We start from the raw sequence: 26,890 nt of genomic DNA on the forward strand, positions 1-26,890 counted from the left end.
ATGGTTGCGGATTTCAGCAGCAGGTGGGCTGAGGCGGTTGATTAACGGAGGTGGAAGTAGGTGATCTTTGTGATGGAGAGGATAAGGAGTCAGATACTCAGCTCGGAGTGAAGAAGAATGCCGAGGTTGCAAAAAGTCTTGTTCAACCTGAGACAGTGACCGCAGAAGGGGATGGAATCACGGGGAAGGAACGGAGTTTGTGGCGGGGGCCGAAGGCGATGGCTTTCGTCATCCCAATATTTAATTGGAGGAAATTTTGGCTCATCCAGGACTGGATGTCAGAATGTATTTATTTTGTACTCTGTCCATCTTATTCGATTTCCCACAGCTGATCGGTCGATCTGTTTGCTGAGTCTTCTGCCAGTTAATTTGGGCCAGATCCCTTCTTAGCTCAATGAGCATTGCTTTTTTTTTTTAAGTCCACAATTATCTTTGCACTTCATTCTCTTTTTCTATTCTTGCATTGAATCTAACTATGTTTTGGTCACTATTTCCAAAATGCTCTCCTTTCAAACCGGTATTTGCCCCACTTCATTTCCCAGAAGTAAATTGAGCAATACTTTCCTTAGACTAGAAACAGTCTGATCTCAGAAGCAGAAGCAAAATATTGCGGTTGCTGGAAATCTGAAATAAAATCAGAAAATACTGGAAACATTTTGCAGGTCAGGCAGCATCTGTGGAGAGAGAAACAGTCCTTGTTGCATTCTAAAAAGCATTGATTACTTTATCCCAGCCTATTTTGTGGTTAAAAGGGAACCCAAAAGTCTTTTATAAATGTATAAATAGTAAAAGGGAGTCAAAGGAAGGGTGGGGCCAATTAGGGACAAAAAAGACATCCTCTTGTGGAGGTGGAGGGAATGGCTGAGGTACTAAATGAATACTTGGCATCCGTCTTCACTAGAGAAGAGGATGCTGCCAATGTAGCTGTAAAGGAGGAGATTGTAGTGATATTGGATAGGATAAAAATAAAGAGGAGGTACTGAAAAGGTTGGCAGTGCTCAAGGTAGAAATGGGTCCAGATGGGATGCATCCTAGATTATTAAGAGAAGTAAGGGTAGAAATTGCGGATGCTTTGGGCACAATCTTCCAATCCTCCTCAGATATGGGGCGTGCCAGAGAACTGGAGGATTGCAAATGTTACACCCCTGTTCAAAAAAGGGGAGAGGGATAAACCCAGCAATTACAGGCCAGTCAGTCTAACATCGGTAATGGGGAAACTTTGAGAATAATCGAGGACAAAATTAATTGGCACTTGGAGAAGTATGGGCTAACAAATGACAGCCAGCACGGATTTGTTAAAGGAAAATCATGCTTGACTAACTTGATTGAGTTCTTTGATGAAGTAACTGAGAGGGTTGATGAGGGTAGTACGGTTGATGTGTATATGGACTTTCAAAAGGCATTTGATAAAGTACCACGTAATAGACTTGTAAGTGGGATTAAAGGGACAGTGGCTAAGGGACAGAAAGCAGAGAATAGTGGTGAATGGTTATTTTTCAGACTGGAGGGAAGAATACAGAAGTGGTCCCTAGTGGTCGGTATTAGGGCCATTTCTCTTTTTGATATATATCAATAACCTGGACCTGGGTATAGCGGGTATAATTTCAAAGTTTGCAAATGACACAATACTCGAGAATGTAGCAAACAATGTGGAGGATAGTAACAGACTTCAGGAGGACACAGACAGACTGGTGAAATGGATAGACATATGGCAGATGAAATTTAATGCAGAGAAGTGTGAAGTGATACATTTTGGTAGGAAGAATGAAGAGAGGCAATACAAACTAAATGGTACAATTTTAAAGGGGGTACAGGAACAGAGAGACCAGGGTTTGGGGGGGGGGTGTATGTACACAAATCTTTGAAATTGGCAGGACAAGTTGAGAAGGCCTTTTTTTAAAAAAAAGCATATGGGATCCTGGACTTTATTAATAGAGGCATAGTGTACAAAGCACTTGTTAGGCCTCAGCTGGAGTATAGTGTTCCATTCTTGGCACCACACTTTAGGAAGGACATCAAGGCATCCGAGAGGATGCAGAAGAGATTTACTGGAATGGTATCAGGGATAAGGGACATCAGTTATGTGGAGTGACTGGAGAAGCTGGGGTTCTCCTTTGAGCAGAGAAGGAGATTGATAGAGATGTTTGAAATCATGAATGGTTTTGATAGTGTAAATAAGGAGAAATTTTTTCCAGTGGTGGTAGGGTTGGTAACCAGAGGACACAGATTTAAGGTAATTGGCAAAAGAACCAGAGGCGACATGAGGAAACATTTCTTTTTTAGTGGTGTTCTGATCTGGAATGCTCTTCCTGAAAGGGTGGTGGAAGCAGATTCAATAATTTTCAAAAGGGAATTGGAAAAATCTTGTTTTTCATATTTTCTTCTAGGCTCTGAAGAAGTATCAATTGCACCATGCATTAGCCTATCTCTTGGAGAAACAAGGACACGTACAAGCTGCATTTTCTTTCCTATTGGAGGTGAGCATGCAATTTCATGTGGTCAGAGGTAACTCCATGTGATCATACGGTATAGGAAATCACCGAGTCTATTTGAGATCCTTGAAGGGTCCAGGTCTGCTGTTACATAGTGCCACTGACACCCCATTTGCAAGGTGGCCTTCGTCTGATGGTATGAAATATCTGAAGTGCCAAAATGTTAAAGGTGATATATAAAGTCTCATAGTAGTAGTCTCCCACCTGGGCTTCTGTCTGGAATGTGTACTCCTCTTGATGGCTAATATTTTGCAAATTACAAAATTACTTCATCGGTTAACTATTGATGTGCTTTATTAACAGAGTTTCGGTGCCTTTTTTTTTTAGGTCATGTCCCTGATTTGCATTGTGGTTCACTGGTATGCTTCAACAGTTGACTGCCTCTTTTGGAGCAAACTAGGGTTTAACCATTCTAACTAGGAAAAGATAAAGATGCTGTCTAATTTTCCTCATTCTTGCGTCTATGCCCCAGCTACAATGACATCAAGCCACTGCCTTTTCAACTCTCTGAATTTGCAATGGAGTAAAGTTCTGATGTTAAGTTAGGGGCCTCCTTTTATAGGGCAACAGAATACAAACAGGCAACCCCTGGTCAATATGTTTTTACATAAACTTGCGTTCCTGTCATATTTATTTCTGTACAAGTCCAACCTAAAGCTTAGAAAATAATTTTGTTATTGGCTGATGTGTTTGTGAGATGGGTTATTGATCTCCAGACCCTTGTGGTATGTCAGGATGATAGATGCCTGCTCAAATTCAAATTCCCCTCTCTTCTCTTCTCCCCCCCCGCCCCCCATCAAAAAAATGATGTCCTGAGTTCCATTTATTTTAAGGTTGTTTCCCATTCACCTTGTTTTTATTTTATCAGTACTGCACAGCTTCCGGTGGTCAGAACTGCAGACATCTGCAAATGCTGATAGTTTGTCTGGAACTCTGATACAAGGTTTGCCTGCCCTCCTGTAATTAATCTCCATTAAAAATATGGCACATATAATTCAAATAATGTTTAGATTTACATGTACTGACAGCATGGGGGTAATTTTAATCCCCAAGACAGGGCGGAAGGTTAAAATAATAGTTTTTTGGAGCAGGACCGCACCCCGGCTCCGACTCACCCACATCTGGGTTTGACCCAGGCACATTTGTATGCGTGCACACAACAGATACCCGGAGGTCCAGCCCCCATTTATAGCCAGCGGGCCGATACTTAAAGGAACAATGTCCCTCATTGAAATCGTTGAGGTATGTAATTTTTTGTATATTGCAAAAGTTAAATGAATTTAACGTTACCTGTTCGGGTTTCCCATCACTTCCAATTCACGTCAGGTGAAAGCAAGCGAGAAGGGCTGAATCAATGAGGTGAGTGCCTTTATTGCACTGCTTGTGGGCTCCGAGGAGCTGGAGTGCTTCATCCAGGCCCAACAAGCTCACCTGGCATGTCTTGACCCTGTGATCGGCCGACGTCCCCCGATGCTGGCTCCTCCCATTCCCTATTGTTGGGCACCCCCCCGATGTCATTCACATCCTTCACCCCCACAAGTCCCACCAATTTGGTTCACGGTCCACAATCTCTCTCTCCCTCCCACCCTGCCCACCCCGATTCGCGGCTCTTTTCCCTTCGGACAGGCGACCAGCCTGTCAATCTGGCTCCCTGGCACGTGGGAAACCCGGAAGCATGAATACTTACCTTCAATTGCGTTGCAATCTGTGATTGCAACGCAATCATTTGGCTTCCGAGTTCCCCACATGAATATCTAGGGACGGGCTGGGTTCCTGGCTCAAAGTTAAAACCATGCCCTATATGTCTACTAATGTTGAATACCCTACAGCCAATTGTTTTTGATGCCATTTGTTTCCAGTAAAATGAGCATATGTAGTGTATGTCAATTATAACTGAATCTTTCTTTCAGAATTTAAAAAACAAACTGAATACGCTAACGGAATCATTGCAGTCTGAGGAGGATAATAAAGGTTAGTTGGAAGATTCTTCCTAATTTGCTCATATTTATGTGGCGGGTGAACACTTGCCATCAAATATGGGGAGGGTAGAACCATTTGGACCATTGTCCTTTTTAAGAGTATGGCACAATATAGGAGATGTCTTGAAGTGACTTTTCCCTGCCCAAGGTACGAAAGAGCCTCATATCCCTTATTACATGACAGGATGAACTGAAGAAAAATCTCATCTAAGATGCTGATGATTTAATTAGCATTTGAAAATTCCATTTCTCCTTCAATGATGACCTTTTAACTTGACATTCCCATGGTTCTTGGTATTCTGTTCATCATGGCATTGTGCAGGACTGGGCAGATAGAGCTATGCATGAAGAGCTACTATATGGTTTGAAGATGGTATCTGCCTACATTAAGCAACAAAGCAGCAATGATGTCTTGCTCCACAACAGTTATGCCAATTCTAAACTCTTTACATTTGCTTATGAATTAGAAAGAAACGGTTGTACGCATCCTGTAGGTAATTCAAAGATGCTGAGAAAACCTCCATTGCAGACGTTGTTGGCACACCACTGTTTATACACAACATTGGTTATGACATGGTTAATGTACTATGTGCCATTTTGGGGGCCCCCTTAGCTGTGGAGATCGTACAGTGTATCATCAGGATGATGTCATGGATGGGACATGACAGGATAGACTTGAGAGTTTAGGACTATTTCCAATGGAGCAGAGAAGGCTAAAAGGGGATTTAATAGGAGTTTTTTAAAATGAAGGGTTTTGATAGAATGAATGGGAAAGACTGGGGAATCAGTGAGGGTCATCGATTTAAAATTGTCATTGGGTGTGAGGAGAGATTTGGAGGAATTTCTTTATGCAGAGGTTTGTTGGAGGATAGAATGCATTACCACAGGGAGCGGTTGAGGCAGATACCATGACATCTTTTACGGGAAACTTGGACAAATAATTGAAGCAGAAGACGACACAGGGCTTTGGGGTGAGCTGGAACAGAAATGACGGACCAAGTGACCTCCTTTGCTGTAAATATCTGCAGTTCACCAGTTTCAAACAACTCGCCTAAGACAATCACGGAATAAGCATTTAAAATGCCCCTTTTTCTTCAAAGATAACGTTTAATGTAACTAATTCTCGATCAAGTTTTCTGGGGCTCATTTGCAGACAATCTATTTCAGCAGCCATTAGTTTTTTTTTAATGAAGTGTTTGGAGTCCACTTTGGGGTTTACCACAACTTTAAAGTGATCTATATAAAAGGAGATAAAAACACTGAAAACTTTGTCAAAAGTCTATGCTCACATCTCTCACTTGGATTATTAACTCCTTTCTCACAGTATGCACACACATCTACCAGGACTGTGCACCCGCCCACAATACTTCCTGTCCATAGATGAGCTCAAACTGCAGATAGTTTCTTTAGCTCTGAAACTAAAATGGACATAAATCCAAAACTATATGACAGTGTTCTCAGAAAAATACAATCAAATTATATATATATATAGCTTTAACTTAAAGTACAGTCTGAATAAGATCGAAACTTGGGCTTCTTGCAAAATCGTCTTGTTACTTGTGGTTGTAAATTAATATCAAGAAAGAAAGATTTGCATCTATATTGTGCCTTTCATGACCTCAGGACATCCCAAAGCGCTTTATGACCAATGAAGTACTTTTGAAGTGTGGTCACTATTGTAATGTGGAAAATGTGGCCAATTTGCACATATCAAGGTCCCACAAACAGCAATGTGATAATGACCAGATAATCTGTTTTAGTGATGATGGTTGAGGGATAAATATTGGCCAGGACACCAGGGAGAACTCCCCTGCTTTTCTTTGAAATAGTGGCTGTGGGACCTTTTATGTCCACCTGAAAGCGCTGATGGGGCCTTGGTTTAAAGCCTCATCTGAAAGACGCGTCTCCGACACTGCAGCACTCCCACAGTACCACACCTTCTGACTCCGAGACAAAAGTTCTATCACTAAGCCACAGCTGACACTTTAAGATTAAATAGGAAGTGACCAACTTAGATCACAAAATAATTACAGATGGGCAGGCTATTCAGCCCATCCAGAGAGTTCCTAATGTCCCCCTATTGTAACATCCAATTGGTTCTCAAATGCTTCCAGGGTTTTTGCCTCCACGAGTCTACCTGGAAGCTTTTTCCACATGCTCACACTATGTGAAGAATTATTTCTTGACATCTGACCTAAAAATACCTTTTACCAGCGGATCAACAATCATGCCCATCTGCTTATTTCCCCCAGAATGTGTCTATTCGCGAACATTGCAGCAACGTCCTGGCTTTGACTGAAACTAACTCACCAACCCCTTGCCTCCTTACTGAAGCCACTGCAGCTGGTTTAACTTTCCACCACCTGCCCTGCAATGTGACCCTCCAAGTAATAATTTGCTCCCTGTCCCTACTCCTCTGGTACCTTCTTAGAGAATCTCACCTGTTCCATCCCCTCGCCTCTTGTTCAAAATTCTTATTGTTTACTGCCCTCTCACCCTGAACTTCTCCACGATCTATCATCCATCCTTATCTCCCTCAGCCTCTGCAGTAAGTGATTGTTCATCCTTGGTGATTTCAATTTCCATCGCCGCTCCCCTTGTGCCCTCTCCTCTGATTTCACTACCCTCCTGACCTCTCAACCTCTCTCTCCATATAAACTAGATGAGGGAATCAAATGTAATATTTCCAAGTTGCTGACAACACAAAACTGAGTGGGGTTGTGAGGAGGATGCAAAGAGGCTTCAAGGCAATTTAAACAAGTTGAGTGAGTGGGCACATACATGGCAGATGCAGTATAAGGTGGATAAATGTGAAGTTATCCACTTCGGAATGAAAAACAAAAAGGCAGAGTATTAAATGGTGATAGATTGGGAAATGTTGATGTACAAAGGGACCTGGGTGTCCTTGTACACCAGTCACTGAAAGCAAACATGCAGGTGCAGCAAGCAGTTAGGAAGGCAAATGGTATGTTGGCCTTAATTGCAAGAGGATTTGAGTTAGGAGCAAGGATGTCTTCCTGCAGTTATACAGGGCCTTGGTGAGACCGGACCTGGAATATTGTGTGTAGTTTTGGTCTCCTTACCTAAGAAAGGATATACTTGCCATAGAGGGAGTGCAGCGAAGGTTCACCAGACTGATTCCTGGGATGGCAGGACTGTCATATGAGGAGCGATTGGATCGTATGCCTGTATTCATTCACGTTTAGAAGAATGAGAGGGGATCTCATTGAAACGTATAAAATTCTGACAGGGCTGGACAGACTGGATGCAGGGAGGATGTTTCCCCTGGCTGGGGGGTCCAGAACGCGGGGTCACAGTCTCAGGATATGGGGTAGGACATTTAGGACTGAGATGAGGAGAAATTTCTTCACTCAGAGGGTGGTGAATCTGTGGAATTCTCTACCACAGAAGGCTGTGGAGGCCAAGTCACTGAATATATTTAAGAAGGAGAAAGATTTCTAGACACAGAAGACATCAAGGGGTATGGGGAGAGAGTGGGAATATGGTATTGAGATAGAGCATCAGCCATGATCATATTGAATGGCTGAGCAGGCACGAAGGGCCGAATGGCCTACTCCTCCTATTTTCTATGTTTCTAATGGTGACCCCCAAGATGTTGGTGGGGGATTCATGGGGACGTGGTTAGACTCTCTTGTTGCAGATGGTCATTGTCTGGCACAAATGTCACTTGCCACTTATCAACCCAAGCCTGGATGTTGTCCAGGTCTTGCTGCATGCAGGCACGGGACTGCTTCGTTATCTGAGGGATTGCGAATGGAACTGAACACTGAGCAATCATCAGCGAACATCCCCATTTCTGACCTTATGATGGAGGGAAGTCATTGATGAAGCAGCTGAAGATGGTTGGGCCTAGGACAATGCGCAATAGTAGTATATAAAAGATTTTTTTAATTGTAAATCATTCAGAATGTTTAGAAAGTAAAAGCTTCTTCAACTATTCATTTTTTGAGCATCATGCATTTATATGCAATTCACCCTCAAAAACATAAAGCTTGGCAAGAGAAAAGAGGTCTGATCTCTAATCTAATCTTGCTTGAACATGTAAATTTTGTACGTGTATCCTTGAGTTCTGTGCTTACTATCCAAACTAAATAGCCTTGCTAACATTGTACATTATGTATGCCTTTCATGATTTTAAAGATTTGTTTTGTGTCTTCCCCAAGCCTACTGCCTGAGTCTTTGATCATAACTTAATCCTGAAAGACACTGAATCATCCTCAAAATTCTTCTCTGAACTCTTTGCAAAGTATCTCTCCCCTTTTAAGATAGGGTAGCTGCAACCCCCCACTCCCGCGCTCCCTCGCTGTGCAGAATTGGAAATGTCAGTAATATATACAATTTCCTTTAGCTTGTTCTGTCTTTTAGTCTTGTGTCCTCCCAAATGCATCCAGTACTCCATTTGCCTTATTGACAACTGGTTCACATTGCCTAGATATTGGGGTATGCTCAATGATCATGTCAGTTTCCTTTTCCAAACCTGCTAATCGTCCATCAAAATAGGGCCCTTTTGTGTTAATTGTGCTTGGCATGAGATATTAAACTGAAACCTTGTCTGTTGGGTTTATGTTATAGATTTCATAGAACTATTTAAAGTAGAGCAGGGAGTTTTGGTATCCTGGCCAACATACCCCACTCAACCAATTCCAAACCAAGAATAGTTTAACTAGTTAATTTAATTGCAGTTTGTAGAATCATGCTGTCCGCAAAATGGCTGTTGCATTTGCCTACGTAATATAACTACACTGCAAAAGTAATTAATTGACAAGTGTTTTGGACATCCTTGGCGATATAAGCCACGATATAAATGCAAGTTATTTCCATTTTTTTTTTAAAAAAGATAAACCACAACGGAGGCCCAGGATTTCCTGCCAGAAGTTTGTCAACAAACACTGATGTAGATAAAAGGTTTCTTTGAAGAGCAGGGAGTTCTTACAGTTTCCTAACCAATGATCCTCTGTTGCCAACCACCACCAAAAAAAACAAATTAACAGCTCATCTCATGGCTCACAGGAAGGCCCACAAACAAAGTAGCTATTGCATTTGCCTATATAACTGTGATTTACAAAGTAGTTTAGTATCTTTGTGTCATCTCTGAGCAGAACAGTGCACTAAGGTCATGGTACACTAAGGTCATAGTACAATAACCCTTTCTACCCTCCCAGACGCAACTGGCCCAAAGCTGGGGCTGGGAATTTTAAATGCAAGTGAATTTAAATAGCAAATCATAAGAAGTAGACTTAAAAGAAAATATTGAGTCAAAGGAACAAAACATGAAAGAATATTCAAATGATAAAAAGATACAAGTGAGGGAATGAAAAGTGTGTGTCAGGCATATAGACAGGTAGACATAAAGAGAGAGTCACAGCATGATGCTCATACAAGTAGTGGGAGACTTACAGGGAAGAGCAGACATGCAGAAAGAGAGACTCTGGGGGAAGAATCATAGAATCATAGAATCATAGAAGTTACAACATGGAAACAGGCCCTTCGGCCCAACATGTCCATGTCGCCCAGTTTATACCACTAAGCTAGTCCCAATTGCCTGCACTTGGCCCATATCCCTCTATACCCATCTTACCCATGTAACTGTCCAAATGCTCTTTAAAAGACAAAATTGTACCCGCCTCTACTACTGCCTCTGGCAGCTCGTTCCAGACACTCACCACCCTTTGAGTGAAAAAATTGCCCCTCTGGACCCTTTTGTATCTCTCCCCTCACCTTAAATCTATGCCCCCTCGTTATAGACTCCCCTACCTTTGGGAAAAGATTTTGACTATCTACCTTATCTATGCCCCTCATTATTTTATAGACTTCTATAAGATCACCCCTCAACCTCCTACTCTCCAGGGGAAAAAGTCCCAGTCTGTCTAACCTCTCCCTATAAGTCAAACCATCAAGTCCCGGTAGCATCCTAGTAAATCTTTTCTGCACTCTTTCTAGTTTAATAATATCCTTTCTATAATAGGGTGACCAGAACTGTACACAGTATTCCAAGTGTGGCCTCACCAATGCCCTGTACAACTTCAACAAGACATCCCAACTCCTGCATTCAATGTTCTGACCAATGAAACCAAGCATGCCGAATGCCTTCTTCACCACCCTATCCACCTGTGACTCCACTTTCAAGGAGCTATGAATCTGTACTCCTAGATCTCTTTGTTCTATAACTCTCCCCAACGCCCTACCATTAACGGAGTAGGTCCTGGCCCGATTCGATCTACCAAAATGCATCACCTCACATTTATCTAAATTAAACTCCATCTGCCATTCATCGGCCCACTGGCCCAATTGATCAAGATCCCGTTGCAATCCCAGATAACCTTCTTCACTGTCCACAATGCCACCAATCTTGGTGTCATCTGCAAACTTACTAACCATGCCTCCTAAATTCTCATCCAAATCATTAATATAAATAACAAATAACAGCGGACCCAGCACCGATCCCTGAGGCACACCGCTGGACACAGGCATCCAGTTTGAAAAACAACCCTCGACAACCACCCTCTGTCTTCTGTCGTCAAGCCAATTTTGTATCCAATTGCTACCTCACCTTGGATCCCATGAGATTTAACCTTATGTAACAACCTACCATGCGGTACCTTGTCAAATGCTTTGCTGAAGTCCATGTAGACCACGTCTACTGCACAGCCCTCATCTATCTTCTTGGTTACCCCTTCAAAAAACTCAATCAAATTCGTGAGACATGATTTTCCTCTCACAAAACCATGCTGACTGTTCCTAATTAGTCCCTGCCTCTCCAAATGCCTGTAGATCCTGTCCCTCAGAATACCCTCTAACAACTTACCCACTACAGATGTCAGGCTCACCGGTCTGTAGTTCCCAGGCTTTTCCCTGCCGCCCTTCTTAAACAAAGGCACAACATTTGCTACCCTCCAATCTTCAGGCACCTCACCTGTAGCGGTGGATGATTCAAATATCTCTGCTAGGGGACCCGCAATTTCCTCCCTAACCTCCCATAATGTCCTGGGATACATTTCATCAGGTCCCAGAGATTTATCTACCTTGATGCGCGTTAAGACTTCCAGCACCTCCCTCTCTGTAATATGTACACTCCTCAAGACATCACTATTTATTTCCCCAAGTTCCCTAACATCCATGCCTTTCTCAACCGTAAATACCGATGTGAAATATTCATTCAGGATCTCACCCATTTCTTGTGGTTCCGCACATAGATGACCTTGTTGATCCTTAAGAGGCCCTACTCTCTCCCTAGTTACCCTTTTGCCCTTTATGTATTTGTAGAAGCTCTTTGGATTCACCTTTGCCTGATCTGCCAAAGCAATCTCATATCCCCTTTTTGCCCTCCTGATTTCTCTCTTAACTCTACTCCGGCAATCTCTATACTCTTCAAGGGATCCACTTGATCCCAGCTGCCTATGCATGTCATATGCCTCCTTCTTCTTTCTGACTAGGGCCTCAATCTCCCGAGTCATCCAAGGTTCCCTACTTCTACCAGCCTTGCCCTTCACTTTATAAGGAATGTGCTTACCCTGAACCCTGGTTAACACACTTTTGAAAGCCTCCCACTTACCAGACGTCCCTTTGCCTGCCAACAGACTCTCCCAATCAACTTCTGAAAGTTCCTGTCCAATACCATCAAAATTGGCCTTTCCCCAATTTAGAATTTTAACTTTTGGGCCAGACCTATCCTTCTCCATAGCTATCTTAAAACTAATGGAATTATGATCACTTGTCCCAAAGTGATCCCTCACCAACACTTCTGTCACCTGCCCTTCCTTATTTCCGAAGAGGAGGTCAAGTTTTGCCCCCTCTCTAGTCGGGCCATCCACATACTGAATGAGAAATTCCTCCTGAATACACTCAACAAATTTCTCTCCATCCAAGCCCCTAATGCTATGGCTGTCCCAGTCAATGTTGGGAAAGTTAAAGTCCCCTACTATTACCACCCTATTTTTCTTGCAGCTGTCTGTAATCTCCTTACATATTTGCTCCTCAATTTCCCGTTGACTATTTGGGGGTCTGTAGTACAATCCTATCAAAGTGATCTCTCCCTTCTTATTTTTCAGTTCTACCCATATAGACTCAGTGGGCGAACCCTCGGATATATCCCCTCTCACTACTGCCGTGATGTTCTCCCTAATCAAGAACGCAACTCCCCCTCCTCTCTTACCTCCTGCTCTATCTTTCCTATAGCATCTGTACCCTGGAACATTGAGCTGCCAGTCCTGCCCCTCCCTTATCCATGTTTCAGTAATAGCTATAACATCCCAGTCCCATGTACCCATCCATGCCCTGAGTTCATCTGCCTTGCCCATCAGACTTCTTGCATTGAAATAAATGCAGTTTAAACTAGACTTCCCTTGGTCTTTGCCCTGCTTTCTCAGACCATCTGTCCGGTCATGTTCTGTACACTCTCCCTTACTGCCTTTTGTTTCTGTCACCATTTTATTTCCCACTGACTTCCTGCATCGGTTCCCATCCCCCTGCCACATTAGTTTAAACCCTCCCCAACAGCACTGGCAAACACTCCCCCTAGGACATTGGTTCCAGTCCTGCCCAGATGCAGACCGTCCAATTTGTACTGGTCCCACCTCCCCCAGAACCGGTTCCAATGGCCCAGGAATTTGAATCCCTCCCTCTTGCACCATCTCTCAAGCCACGTATTCATCTTAGCTATCCTGTCATTCCTACTCTGACTTGCAGATATGCAGAAAGAGGGTTTGCACACGCAAGAGCAGACGGGCAGCGAGAGAGAAGCTGAGAATAACATATCCAGAAATGACATTAAAAAAAGGACAGAGACATAAAGAATTAGAGATTGAGGAACAGACAGACAAATTTGGAGAGATTTGTGTTTTTTCTTTGTCTTTGAATGGCACTGAAGGAAATCAGTATACATGTGTGGACAGCATTTTAAAATTAATGCATGCTAAGGGGCAGTTTGGTGCTGTTTGACTGCATTTGGTGTAGTGAGCATTAAAAACTGGGTGTTTTGAAGAACATTGTGTGCTCAATCTTTTCAAATGCCTTACCTGAATAGAAGTGAATGGAAAGTGGCTAGGTTGATTTGGCATTGTGGATGGATTATATGGCGATGATGGCAGCTGACTTTGTAGATTAATTGTACATGGTCAACAAGCTATGTGTAAATATTGGTAAAATGATTCCAATCAAGTTGGTGTTTTTGATTTGTTTCCAGGACTAGTTGAGTACAATATTGAAGTCCCAAGACTGCAAAGTGTGCAAACCTCGCTCCAAGAAATAATTGATCTCTGTCAAAAGACCTCTGGAAGCCTTGACTTTGAGCAGAGAGAGGTGAGTGCTATTGATATGCAAAGAAAAACAAGATGAGACACTAAATCAGGTCAACAGCCCGTTAACATCCAAATTAAATTTTATTTAAAATAATTAACTCATGGAATCATGTGCTGAGAACCTACAGCTTTTAATGTAAAATGAGATGGACAAGACTCAATCTTTTAACCAGATTTTCTTTCCTGGCAAGCTTACGGAGTGATAGGGAAAATGGAAGAGGGAGAGGAGTAGCCTTAGTGATTATAAATGAAATCAATTCAATGATAAAGGAGGATATAATGAGAGGTAAGCAGCCAACAGAGATGTTATGGGTTGAATTGAGAAAAAGGAAAGGATCTAAGACTATAGTGGGAGTTGTGTATAGGACCCCTGGCAGCAGCTCTGAAGTGCTAGATTGTATAAATGCAGAGATTAGACAAGCATGTAACAAAGGCATAGTAGACTTAATGGGGAACTTTAACCTTCACATAGATTGGGAAAAGCAGACGAGCAACTGTCAGAAAGGTAGTGAATTTCTTGAGTGTGTCCGGGATAGTTTTCTACAGCAGTATGTCCTAGAGGCAACAAGGGGGCAAGCCATACTAGATTTAGTAATGAGTAATGAACCAAATTTAGTTAACAGCTTAAATGTGCGTGAACATCTATCCAATAGCGATCATAACATGATCGAGTTCAATGTAGTGTTTGAAAGGGAAAAAAGTGAATCAGCTGCTAAGATTCTAGACTTGGGTAAGGCCGACTTCAATGGGATGAGACAGAGACTGTCCACAGTAAACTGGGCAAATCTGTTAATGGGTAAAACGACTGATGATCAGTGGGAAATGTCTAAAGAAACATTTAACGTGATACAGAACCGGTTTATACCCCTGAGGGGCAAGAACTCTACTTGCCAAAAAAAAAGCCATGGACAACCAAAGAGGTAAGGGACAGTATAAGACATAAGGAAAGGGCATACAAAAAGGCAAAAAATGGCACAGATCCTGGCGAATGGGAAAGATACAAAGATCAACAAAGGGTCACAAAACAGATAGTAAGAGCTACAAAAAGAGAGTATGAAAAGAAACTTGCCAGGGATATCAAAACCAATACAAAGAACTTTTATAGTTATATTAGGAAAAAGAGGGTGGTCAGGAGCAGTGTTGGCCCCTTAAAAACTGAAAGTGGGGATATTGTCATTGACAATAGGGAAATGGCAGACATGTTGAACGATTAATTTGCATCAGTATTTACAGTAGAAAAAGAGGATAGCATGCCGGAAATCCCAAGAAAACTAATACTGAATCGGGGACAGGGACTCGATAAAATTAACATAAGTAAAGCAACAGTAATGAAGAAAATAATAGCACTAAAGAGTGACAAATCCCCAGGACCAGATGGTTTCCATCCCAGGGTTTTAAAGAAAGTAGGTGAGCAGATTGCAGATGCCCTAACTATAATCTTTCAAAGTTCTCTAGATTCAGGAACTGTCCCTCTAGATTGGAAAATTGCACGTCACTCCGCTTTTTAAGAAAGGAGAGGGAGGGAAACCGGGGAATTATAGACCAGTTAGCCTAACATCTGTTATGGGGAAATTGCTGGAGTCTATAATTAAGGATAGGGTGACTGAACACCTCGAGAATTTTCAGTTAATCAGCGAGAGCCAGGATGGATTTGTGAAAGGTAGGTCGTGCCTGACAAACCTGATTGAATTTTTTGAAGAGGTGACTAAAGTAGTGGACAGGGGAATGTCAATGGATGTTATTTATATGGACTTCCAGAAGGCATTTGATAAGGTCCCACATAAGAGACTATTAGCCAAGATAGAAGCCCATGGAATCGAGGGAAAAGTACAGACTTGGTTAGGAAATTGGCTGAGCGAAAGGCGACAGAGAGTAGGGATAATGGGTAAGTATTCACATTGGCAGAATGTGACCAGTGGAGTCCCGCAGGGATCTGTCTTGGGGCCTCAATTATTCACAATATTTATTAACGACTTAGATGAAGGCATAGAAAGTCTCATATCTAAGTTTGCCGATGACAAAGATTGGTGGCATTGTAAGCAGTGTAGATGAAAACATAAAATTACAAAGCGATATTGATAAATTAGGTGAATGGGCAAAACTGTGGCAAATGGAATTCATTGTAGACAAATGTGAGGTCATCCACTTTGGATCAAAAAAGGATAGAACAGGGTACTTTCTAAATGGTAAAAAGTTAAAAACAGTGGATGTCCAAAGGGACTTCGGGGTTCAGGTACATAGATCATTAAAGTATCATGAACAGGTGCAGAAAATAATCAATAAGGCTAATGGAATGCTGGCCTTTTATATTTCGAGGACTGGAGTACAAGGGGGCAAAAGTTATGCTGCAGCTATACAAAACTCTGGTTAGACCGCACCTGGAGTACTGTGAGCAGTTCTGGGCACCGCACCTTCAGAAGGACATACTGGCCTTGAAGGGAGTGCAGCATAGGTTTACTAGAATGATACCCGGACTTCAAGGGTTAAGTTACGAGGAGAGATTACATGAATTGGGGTTGTATTCCCTAGAGTTTAGAAGGTTAAGGGGTGATCTGATCGACGTTTATAAGATATCAAGGGGAACGGATAGGGTGGATAGAGAGAAACTATTTCTGCTGGTTGGGGATTCAAGGAGAAGAGGGCACAGTCTAAAAATTAGATCCAGACCTTTCAGGAGCGAGATTAGAAAACATTTCTACACACAAAGGGTGGTAGAAGTTTGGAACTCTCTTCCGCAAACGGCAATTGATACTAGCTCAATTGCTAAATTTAAATGTGAGATAGATAGCTTTTTGGCAACCAAAGGTATTAAGGGATATGGGCCAAAGGCAGGTATATGGAGCTAGATCACAGATCAGCCATGATCTTATCAAATGGCAGAGCAGGCACGAGGGGCTGAATGGCCTACTCCTGTTCCTATGTTCCTAAATGACTGATCAAGATGTCTGTTGAATTACCATGTAAAATTTTAATTTTGTATACGATATGCATACATATATACATACATTTATGCACTCATGTATGTTGGAAACAAGTGTGTCTTATGTAAGAGCTCATGAATCTTATCCTGTTCAAATAAGGAGAGGAGAGCAAGATGAATTCAATCAGTGAGCCCTGCCTCCCTTCTCATCAATGATTGTATGATTCTTTTCTCCTGCTCAGGTCATTTCATGAATTGTAAGAATAACTCCTGACCCAAACATAGCCCTAACTTGAATATATTTTATGTGTACTCTAAAACCACCTTTAGACCAGCCACATATATGCCATGGACTTGAGCTAATCCTCTACTATTAAAACCTTGTTTAATGTCGTGGCCTCTATCTTGATGCCATGCAGATATGGCAACACCTCGTGGGAGAACAGAATGTCACAAATAATGCCCTGAGTAGGATCAAAATCCAGCCATGCTATTGTAGTTTTCAGTACAATGTAAAGCAGATGGGGTTAGCCAGAGATGGATCTTGGGACAACATTCAACCATAACTGTCATCTGTCTCAGTAATCTAAGCAGGAAAGTTTATACCTTCCACGATTTCCTCTTGTACCCAGGATGATTTGCAAGAACCAAGCAGAGGAGATGTCTTGGCAACCTTGTACTGCCCAAAAAAAAACTTCGTCTGTGAAGGGTCATAGAATGATTTAGACCACCTGTTTTTGCAGATATAGAGGTCAATTTTGCACAGTGCTATTCAGAGTTTTAATTTTACAGCTTCATGCAAGAATTCCAGTATAACCAGAAAATATTGTGGATACCTTGCTAATATTTTTGAAGGCTTTAAAATCCTAGTGTTGAGTGTAAAGATTTGTGCTGAATGTTGGGATCGTGACTACACCTCCTTAGGATATGACAATCAGGTTTTCATTCTTGTTTGAAATTGCTGCTCTCAAGAATCTAGTACCCAGCTCACCAAAGGTAAATCTAGCATATTTCAGCCTTTGGCTGAATTATCTGTGTTCCTCAGAATTCCTAAATATCATTCAAACATTTCACAGTTTCACATACGAGACTCCTAAAGAAAGTTAAAACTCAATATTAATAGCAAAGTAGCGAGGCAGGATTGAAAACTAGCTCGACAGTAGGAAGCAGAAGATGATTTGAGAAACACTGTTTTGAGGATAGAAATTTCCTTCAGGAAATTAGCTAGATGGGGAGATTCAATGTTTAACTATATTGTATGTAGACTGTTGAAAGAATGGTCCGATGAAGCTTGAATGGCTTTTTATTGCGTGATCTTACTACTTTCTCAGTCCTTAACCACCAGAAGGAACTAGAGCCTGACCTTAGGACATTTCTCAAAACTATCTGCAAGGCAGCTGCATAGAGCTACGTTGATATATTTTATCAACTTATGGTTTTACCCATTCTTTAAATATATAATATTTCAGCTTTTACATACAAAGCTTTCTGCTTGCCCTTCATAAGAACATAAGAAAAAGGAGCACGAGTAGGCCGAATGGCCCCTCAAGCCTGCTCCGCCGTTCAATCAGATCATGGCTGATCTTCGACCTCAACTCCACTTTCTTGCTTGATCCCCATATCCCTTGATTCCCCTAGAGTCCAAAAATCTATCTCAACCTTGAACATACTCATCGACTCAGCATCCACAGCCCTCTGGGGTAGAGAATTCCAAAAATTCACAATCCTCTGAAGAAATTCCTCCTCATCTCAGTCTTAAATGGCCGACCCCTTATCTTACGTCTATGCCATCTAGTTCTAGACTCTCCAGCCAGGGGAAACAACCTCTTAGCCTCTACCCCATCAAGCCCCCTCAGAATCTTATGTTTCAATGAGATCACCTCTCATTCTAAACTCCAGAGAGTATAAGTTCATTCTTCTCAACTGACCTAAGCCATTCAGTCCTCTTCTAGGCCTGGTGCATCTTGAGACTTTTGTACATTTTAACTTCCTTATTGTGTCAGCCTGGTACTTTCTGGTACCATCACAGCTCAAAAAAAAGAGGTAGCTTTTCAGAACAAATGCCTTTGGCTGAGGCGGGGTGGGGGGGGCGGGGGGGCGGTGGCGGTGGGGAGACCATATGACTGGCGTGGCCCCTAATGGGCACCAAACTCTTAAAGGGACACTATCCCCATATTCTTTCACTCTTTCTCCCTCTTTGCATGGTAACCATAATTTCTATGCAGAGAATGAACATATTCTAGAACAGAGGAACATTTTATAACTTGGGTATAGTATGATGCCTGTCTATCTTACCACTAAACACACATGTTGAGAAGTTGTAGTGAGAATAAAATAGGAACTGTTTGGGAAGGATAATTCTATTCATGCTTACTCTATACATGGTGCATTTCAGGAAACTATTTACACAATGTGGGTTATAAACTCATGTGTATGTGTTTTGTTTTAATAGGCACTCTGGTTTCCTCTACTGGAACTAACTATGTCATCATCACAACAATTGAAGACCAAAATATCATCCCCATTCAGAGACGGTTAGTGCAGAACAAAATTGTTCTTTAAAAACTGTATGCCTTGTGTAACAGCAACTTTAAAAATGCAGAAGGTGATTTGTCACAGTTGTGTCTCTTTTTGTAAAAGTGTTTAAATAGTTGCTTAAAGAAAAATGGCACTTCAATTTAACAATTGAAATAAATATCCATGCTTTGGTGATTCGAAGCTGTCCTAAGCCACAAAGCAATAGGCGTTACTTATCAGTGTCATGGTGTTGGGTTGTTATGAGGGCAGTCCCTCAGAGTTACCATCCATGTATTTGTTTACTGTTTTGCACTTCACAGGTGTGTGTGTGTCCTTCTATGGGAAATCTTCCATTTGCCTACTCTTCCCCACAAAAAAAAGTCTCTTACTTCAGTCAATCCACTGCACTATTTTTGTTCAAGGCTGTTGGCAGTAGGTTTTTGTGTTATATAAATATATAATTGGCCAAGTAAGATCATAGTATACTCCATTTCATCACGTCAATTATTCAGTATATGGTGATTTAGATTTCAGTAGACAATTACATCCAGTGTGTAGAACTGAGATGTTGAGTGACTGGCTGAGAAGTACAACTGCTGAATTTCCTTAGATTTTCCCAAGGTTCGTAGATGTGATTTTATAAAGGACATTTCCAGAGTATGCATGTCTGTGAACATTTGACCCAAGACATGCAGAAAGTTTTACTTTTTTAGGTCTTGGAGATGGTCATCTCACAAGATAATGCAAGGTTTTGGTCCTTCTGTTTTGCTGTTCAACTTCTGTATCGCTTTGTCATAATTCACTGATATCTGAAGATCAAAGAGGAAGATCATTGGTTAACTTGACATTTCCGTTTCATTGTATGCAGTGGATAAAATACATTCAAAGTTCCTTCCAACTTAGCCCTTGATTGGCTAACCTGATATGTTCAGAGCCTAGGTGTGTATTTAATATCATTTTCGTCTTGCTAATGCTGCTGCCCCATTTTCAAACAACCTGAAATATACATCCAGAATTATTTAATGCAATTAATAGCTCACTCTGGAGACTTGAGCAAATAAGTTAGGCTGACACTTTGGCCCAGTACTAAGAGAGTGCTGCTTTGTCAGAAGTGCTGAATTTTGGATAAGACATTAAACCAAGGTTTTGTCTTCTGCTCAGGTGAATGTAAAAGATCCCATGGCGCAATTCAAAGAAAAGCAAGGGAATCTTCATGGCTAACCAGCACCACTAAAACATGAACTGATGATTTATCTAATTTGCTGTTTGTGGGATCTTGCTGTGCATAAATTGGCTGCTGTATTTGTCTACAACAGTAACTACACTTCAAAAGTATTTACTTTACTGTGTAGCACTTTGGGATGTCCTGAGAGTATGATAGGTACTGTATAAATGCAAGTTAGTTCGTTCTTTAGTGGATCTTGTGTGACCTTGCTAGTGAATTGGAAGATATGTTCAGTTATAAAGATAGGAACAATACAGTATTTATAAACACATTGTAGTGTGTAATATAGTGAATTTTATGTTGTAATTCTGACATGAGTTTAATGTATTTGATTATGCATGAGGTGGATAGCAATTGAGAGAGTTGGGAAGGAATGTAAGGAAGTAAACAAGGAAGGCTGTTAAATAAGAAATACATGGCTCTGGTTGAAAATACATGTGAAGGAACACACTCCACTGGGAATAAAGAAATGAGTGCTGCATAGAAAAAATAAAAGGAAAAATATTGGTTGGAAATAAATAAGTGAAGAGTGCCATCTGAAGCGGGAAGGGAAGGGGATTTTTTGAGTTGTATTCAAACAGCTAAGAATGTGTTTTGGTTTCTGGATCAATCAATGATTCAGAAATGTTGTCACTAAACATTTATGTACACCAGTGGAGTTGGTTATGATGAGTCTGGTGATGTATTATAATAAGAGCAATATTATAATGAGAGCAATATTATATGAACATAAGAACAGAAGAAATAGGAGCAGGAGCAGGCAAATCGGCCCCTCAAGCCTGCTCCGCCATTCAATAAGATCATGGCTGATCTGATCCTAACCTCAAATCTAAATTCATGTCCAATTTCCTGCCCGCTCCCCGTAACCCCTAATTCCCTTTTACTTCTAGGAAACTGTCGATTTCTGTTTTAAATTTATTTAATGATGTAGCTTCCTGGGGCAGCAAATTCCACAGACCTACCACCCTCTGAGTGAAGAAGTTTCTCCTCATCTCAGTTTTGAAAGAGCAGCCCCTTATTCTAAGATTATGCCCCCTAGTTCTAGTTTCACCCATCCTTGGGAACATCTTTACCGCATCCACCCGATCAAGCCCCTTGACAATCTTATATGTTTCATAAGAACATAAGAACATAAGAAATTGGAGCAGGAGTAGGCCAATCGGCCCCTCGAGCCTGCTCCGCCATTCAATAAGATCATGGCTGATCTGATCCCAACCACAAATCTAAAGAACACAAGAAGTCGGAGCAGGACCCGGCCACATAGCCCCTGGGCCCTCTCCGCCACCCACAGGGCATTGACCGATCCGAACTCAGCTTCATGTCCAATTTCCTGCCCGCTCCCCATAACCCCTAATTCCCTTTACTTCTAGGAAACTGTCTATTTCTGTTTTAAATTTATCTAATGATGTAGCTTCCACAGCTTCCTGGGGCAGCAAATTCCACAGACCTACCACCCTCTGAGTGAAGAAGTTTCTCCTCATCTCAGTTTTGAAAGAGCAGCCCCTTATTCTAAGATTATGCCCCCTAGTTCTAGTTTCACCCATCTTTGGGAACATCCTTACTGCATCCACCCGATCAAGACCCTTCACAATCTTATATGTTTCAATAAGATCGCCTCTCATTCTTCTGAACTCCAATGAGTAGAGTCCCAATCTACTCAACCTCTCCTCATATGTCCGCCCCCTCATCCCCGGGATTAACCGAGTGAACCTTCTTTGTACTGCCTCGAGAGCAAGTATGTCTTTTCTTAAGTATGGAGACCAAAACTGTATGCAGTATTCCAGGTGCGGTCTCACCAATACCTTATATAACTGCAGCAATACCTCCTTGTTTTTATATTCTATCCCCCTAGCAATAAAAGCCAACATTCCGTTGGCTTTCTTGATCACCTGCTGCACCTGCATACCAACTTTTTGATTTTCTTGCACTAGGACCCCCAGATCCCTTTGTACTGCAGTACTTTCCAGTCTCTCGCCATTAAGAAAATAACTTGCTCTCTGATTTTTCCTGCCAAAGTGCATAACCTCACATTTTCCAATATTATATTGCATCTGCCAAATCTCCGCCCACTCACCCAGCCTGTCTATATCCCCTTGCAGGTTTTTTATGTCCTCCTCACTCTCTACTTTCCCTCCCATCTTTGTATCATCTGCAAATTTTGATATGTTGCACTCGGTCCCCTCCTCCAAATCGTTAATATAGATTGTAAAGAGTTGGGGACCCAGCACCGACCCCTGTGGAACACCACTGGTTACTGGTTGCCAGTCCGAAAATGAACCATTTATCCCAACTCTCTGCTTCCTGTTTGATAACCAATCCTCCACCCATGCCAGAATATTACCCCCAATCCCGTGATTTTTTATCTTAAGTAATAATCTTTTATGTGGCACCTTGTCGAATGCCTTCTGGAAGTCTAAATACACTACGTCCACTGGTTCCCCTTTATCCACCCTATACGTTATATCCTCGAAGAACTCAAGCAAATTTGTCAGACATGACTTCCCCTTCATAAAGCCATGCTGACTTTGTCCTATTTAATTATGCTTATCTAAATGTTCCGTTACTGTCTCCTTAATAATAGACTCCAAAATTTTACCCACCACAGATGTTAAGCTAACTGGCCTATAATTTCCAGCCTTCTGCCTACTACCCTTTTTAAATAACGGTGTTACATTAGCAGTTTTCCAATCTGCCGGGACCTCTCCTGAGTCCAGGGAATTTTGGAAAACTATCACCAAAGCATCCACAATCCCTACTGCCACTTCCCTCAAGACCCTAGGATGGAAGCCATCAGGTCCAGGGGATTTATCCGCCTTGAGTCCCATTATTTTACTGAGTACCATCTCTTGAGTGATTTTAATCGTATTTAGCTCCTCCCCCCCGAGAGTCCCCTGTTTGTCCAGTGTTGGGATATTCTTAGTGTCCTCTACTGTAAAGACTGAAACAAAATATTTGTTCAGCATTTTTGCCATCTCCATGTTTCCCACCATTAATTTCCCGGTCTCATCCTCTAAGGGACCTATGTTTGCCTTAGCCACCCTTTTTCTTTTTATATAACTATAGAAACTCTTGCTATCTGTTTTTATATTTTTTGCTAATTTCTTTTCATAATCTAACTTCCCTTTCTTAATCAATCCTTTAGTTACTTTTTGCTGTCTTTTGAAGAATTCCCAATCTTCTATCCTCCCACTAAGTTTGGCTACCTTATATGTCCTTGTTTTTAGTCGGATACTATCCTTGATTTCTTTACTTAGCCACGGGTGGCTGTCATTTCCTTTACACCCTTTTTTCCTCAGTGGAATATATTTATTTTGAAAGTTGTAAAATAACTCCCTAAATGAACACCACTGCTCATGTACCGTCTTACCCTTTAATCTATTTTCCCAGTCCACTTTAATCAATTCCGCTCTCATACCATCATAGTCTCCTTTATTCAAGCTCAGTACGCTTGTTTGAGAATCAACCTTCTCACCCTCTAATTGGATATGGAATTCAACCATGTTGTGGTCGCTCGTTCCAAGGGGATCCTTAACTAGGACATTATTAATTAATCCTGACTCATTACACAGGACCAGGTCCAAGGTTGCCTGCCCCCTTGTAGGATCAGTTACATACTGCTCAAGAAATCCATCCCTGATGCACTCAATGAACTCGTCCTCAAGGCTGCTCTGCCCAATTTCAATAAGATCGCCTCTCATTCTTCTGAACTCCAATGAGTAGAGTCCCAATCTACTCAACCTCTCCTCATATGTCCGCCCCCTCATCCCCGGGATTAACCGAGTGAACCTTCTTTGTACTGCCTCGAGAGCAAGTATGTCTTTTCTTAAGTATGGACACCAAAACTGTATGCAGTATTCCAGGTGCGGTCTCACCAATACCTTATATAACTGCAGCAATACCTCCCTGTTTTTATAGTCTATCCCCCAAGCAATAAAAGCCAACATTCCGTTGGCCTTCTTGATCACCTGCTGCACCTGCATACTAACTTTTTGATTTTCTTGCACTAGGACCCCCAGATCCCTTTGTACTGCAGTACTTTCCAGTTTCTCGCCATTAAGATAATAACTTGCTCTCTGATTTTTCCTGCCACAGTGCAGAACCTCACATTTTCCAATATTGTATTGCATCTGCCAAATCTCTGCCCACTCACCCAGCCTGTCTATATCCCCTTGTAGGTCTTTTATGTCCTCCTCACTCTCTACTTTCCCTCCCATCTTCGTATCATCTGCAAACTTTGATATGTTACACTCGGTCCCCTCCTCCAAATCGTTAATATAAATTGTAAAGAATTGGGGACCCAGCACCGACCCCTGCGGAACACCACTGGCTACTGGTTGCCAGTCCGAGAATGAACCATTTATCCCAACTCTCTGCTTCCTGTTAGATAACCAATCCTCCACCCATGCCAGAATATTACCCCCAATCCAGTGATTCTTTATCTTGAGCAATAATCTTTTATGTGGCACCTTGTCAAATGCCTTCTGGAAGTCTAAAGACACGACGTCCACTGGTTTCCCTTTATCCACCCTGTACGTTATGTCCTCAAAGAACTCAAGCAAATTTGTCAGACATGACTTCCCCTTCATAAAGCCATGCTGACTTTGTCCTATTAAATTATGTTTATCCAAATGTTCCGCTACTGTCTCCTTAATAATAGACTCCAAAATTTTACCCACCACAGATGTTAGGCTAACTGGCCTATAATTTCCAGCCTTCTGCCGACTGCCCTTTTTAAATAAGGGGTACGGTAGCATAGTGGTTATGTTACTGGGCTAGTAATCCAGAGGCCTGGACTAAAATCCAGAGTCATGAGTTCAAATCCCGCCACGGCAGCTGGCGAATTTAAATTCAATTAATTAATTAATTAAATTCAATTAAATAAAAAAATCTGGAATTAAAATACTAGTATCAGTAATGATGGCCATGAAACTACCGGATTGTCGTAAAAACCCATCTGGTTCACTAATGTCCTTTAGGGAAGGAAGCCTGCCGCCCTTACCTGGTCTGGCCTATATGTGACTCCAGACCCACAGCAATGTGGTTGATTCTTAATTGCCCTCTGAAATGGCCTAGCAAGCCACTCAGTTGTAAAATCTCGCTACGAAAAGTCATAATAAGAACTCCCTTCCTAACAGCACTGTGGGAGAACCGTCACCACACGGACTGCAGCGGTTCAAGAAGGCGGCTCACCACCACCTTCTCGAGGGCAATTAGGGATGGGCAATAAATGCTGGCCTTGCCAGCGACACCCACATCCCGTGAACGAATAAAAAAAAAAAATAAGGCTGTTACATTAGCAGTTTTCCAATCTGCTGGGACCTTTGCCGAGTCCAGAGAATTTTGGAAAATTACCACCAAAGCAGCCACAATCCCTACTGCCACTTCCCTTAAGACCCGAGGACGTAAGCCATCAGGTCCAGGGGATTTATCCGCCTTGAGTCCCATTAATTTACTGAGTACCAATTCCTTAGTGATTTTAATCGTATTTAGCTCCTCCCCCCCACTAGAGCCCCCTGTTTGTCCAGTGTTGGGATATTCTTAGTGTCCTCTACCGTAAAGACTGAAACAAAACATTTGTTCAGCATTTTTGCCATCTCCATGTTTCCCACCATTAGTTTCCCAGTCTCATCCTCTAAGGGACCTACGTTTGCCTTAGCCACCCTTTTTCTTTTTATATAACTGTAGAAACTCTTGCTATCTGTTTTTATATTTTTTACTAATTTATTTTCATAATCTACCTTCCCTTTCTTAATCAATCCTTAGTTACTTTTTGCTGTCTTTTGAAGACTTCCCAATCTTCTATCCTCCCACTAAGTTTGGCTACCTTATATGTCCTTGTTTTTAGTCGGATACTATCCTTAATTTCTTTACTTAGCCACGGATGGCTGTCATTTCTTTTGCACCCTTTTTTCCTCAGTGGAATACATATTTTTTGAAAGTTGTAAAATAACTCCTTAAATAAACACCACTGCTCATGAACCGTCTTACCCTTTAATCTATTTTCCCAGTCCACTTTAATCAATTCTGCTCTCATACCATCATAGTCTCCTTTATTCAAGCTCAGTACGCTTGTTTGAGAACCAACCTTCTCACCCTCTAGTTGGATATGGAATGTAACCATGTTATGGTCACTCATTCCAAGGGGATCCTTAACTGGGACATTATTAATTAATCCTGGCTCATTACGCAGGACCAGGTCCAAGGTTGCCTGCCCCCTTGTAGGATCAGTTACATACTGCTGAAGAAATCCATCCCTAATACACTCAATAAACTCTTCCTCAGGGCTCCCCTGCCCAATTTGATTTGTCCAGTTAATATGATAGTTAAAATCCCCCATAATTATAGCTGTTCCCTTATTACATGCCCCGACTATTTCCTGATTAATACTTCTTCCAGCAGAGTTGCAACTATTAGGAGGCCTATATACTACGCCCACTAGT

General features: G+C 41.7%; 1 protein-coding gene across 3 annotated transcripts in view; it reads left to right on the plus strand.

Annotated features, from left to right (window-relative positions):
* The window catches only part of LOC137320195 (vacuolar protein sorting-associated protein 8 homolog), a 168,534-nt gene that overhangs the window by 118,678 nt on the left and 22,966 nt on the right, over positions 1 to 26,890 (plus strand). For all 3 annotated transcript variants that reach the window (XM_067981913.1, XM_067981914.1, XM_067981915.1), the window contains 4 exons: positions 2,388 to 2,477; positions 4,403 to 4,463; positions 13,674 to 13,789; positions 19,161 to 19,242. In XM_067981913.1, the coding sequence (XP_067838014.1) occupies positions 2,388 to 2,477; positions 4,403 to 4,463; positions 13,674 to 13,789; positions 19,161 to 19,242 (349 nt within the window). The remainder of the gene's footprint in view (positions 1 to 2,387; positions 2,478 to 4,402; positions 4,464 to 13,673; positions 13,790 to 19,160; positions 19,243 to 26,890) is intronic.

This window comes from Heptranchias perlo, chromosome 3 (genome assembly GCF_035084215.1).
Source record: "Heptranchias perlo isolate sHepPer1 chromosome 3, sHepPer1.hap1, whole genome shotgun sequence".
Lineage (NCBI taxonomy): Eukaryota > Metazoa > Chordata > Chondrichthyes > Hexanchiformes > Hexanchidae > Heptranchias > Heptranchias perlo.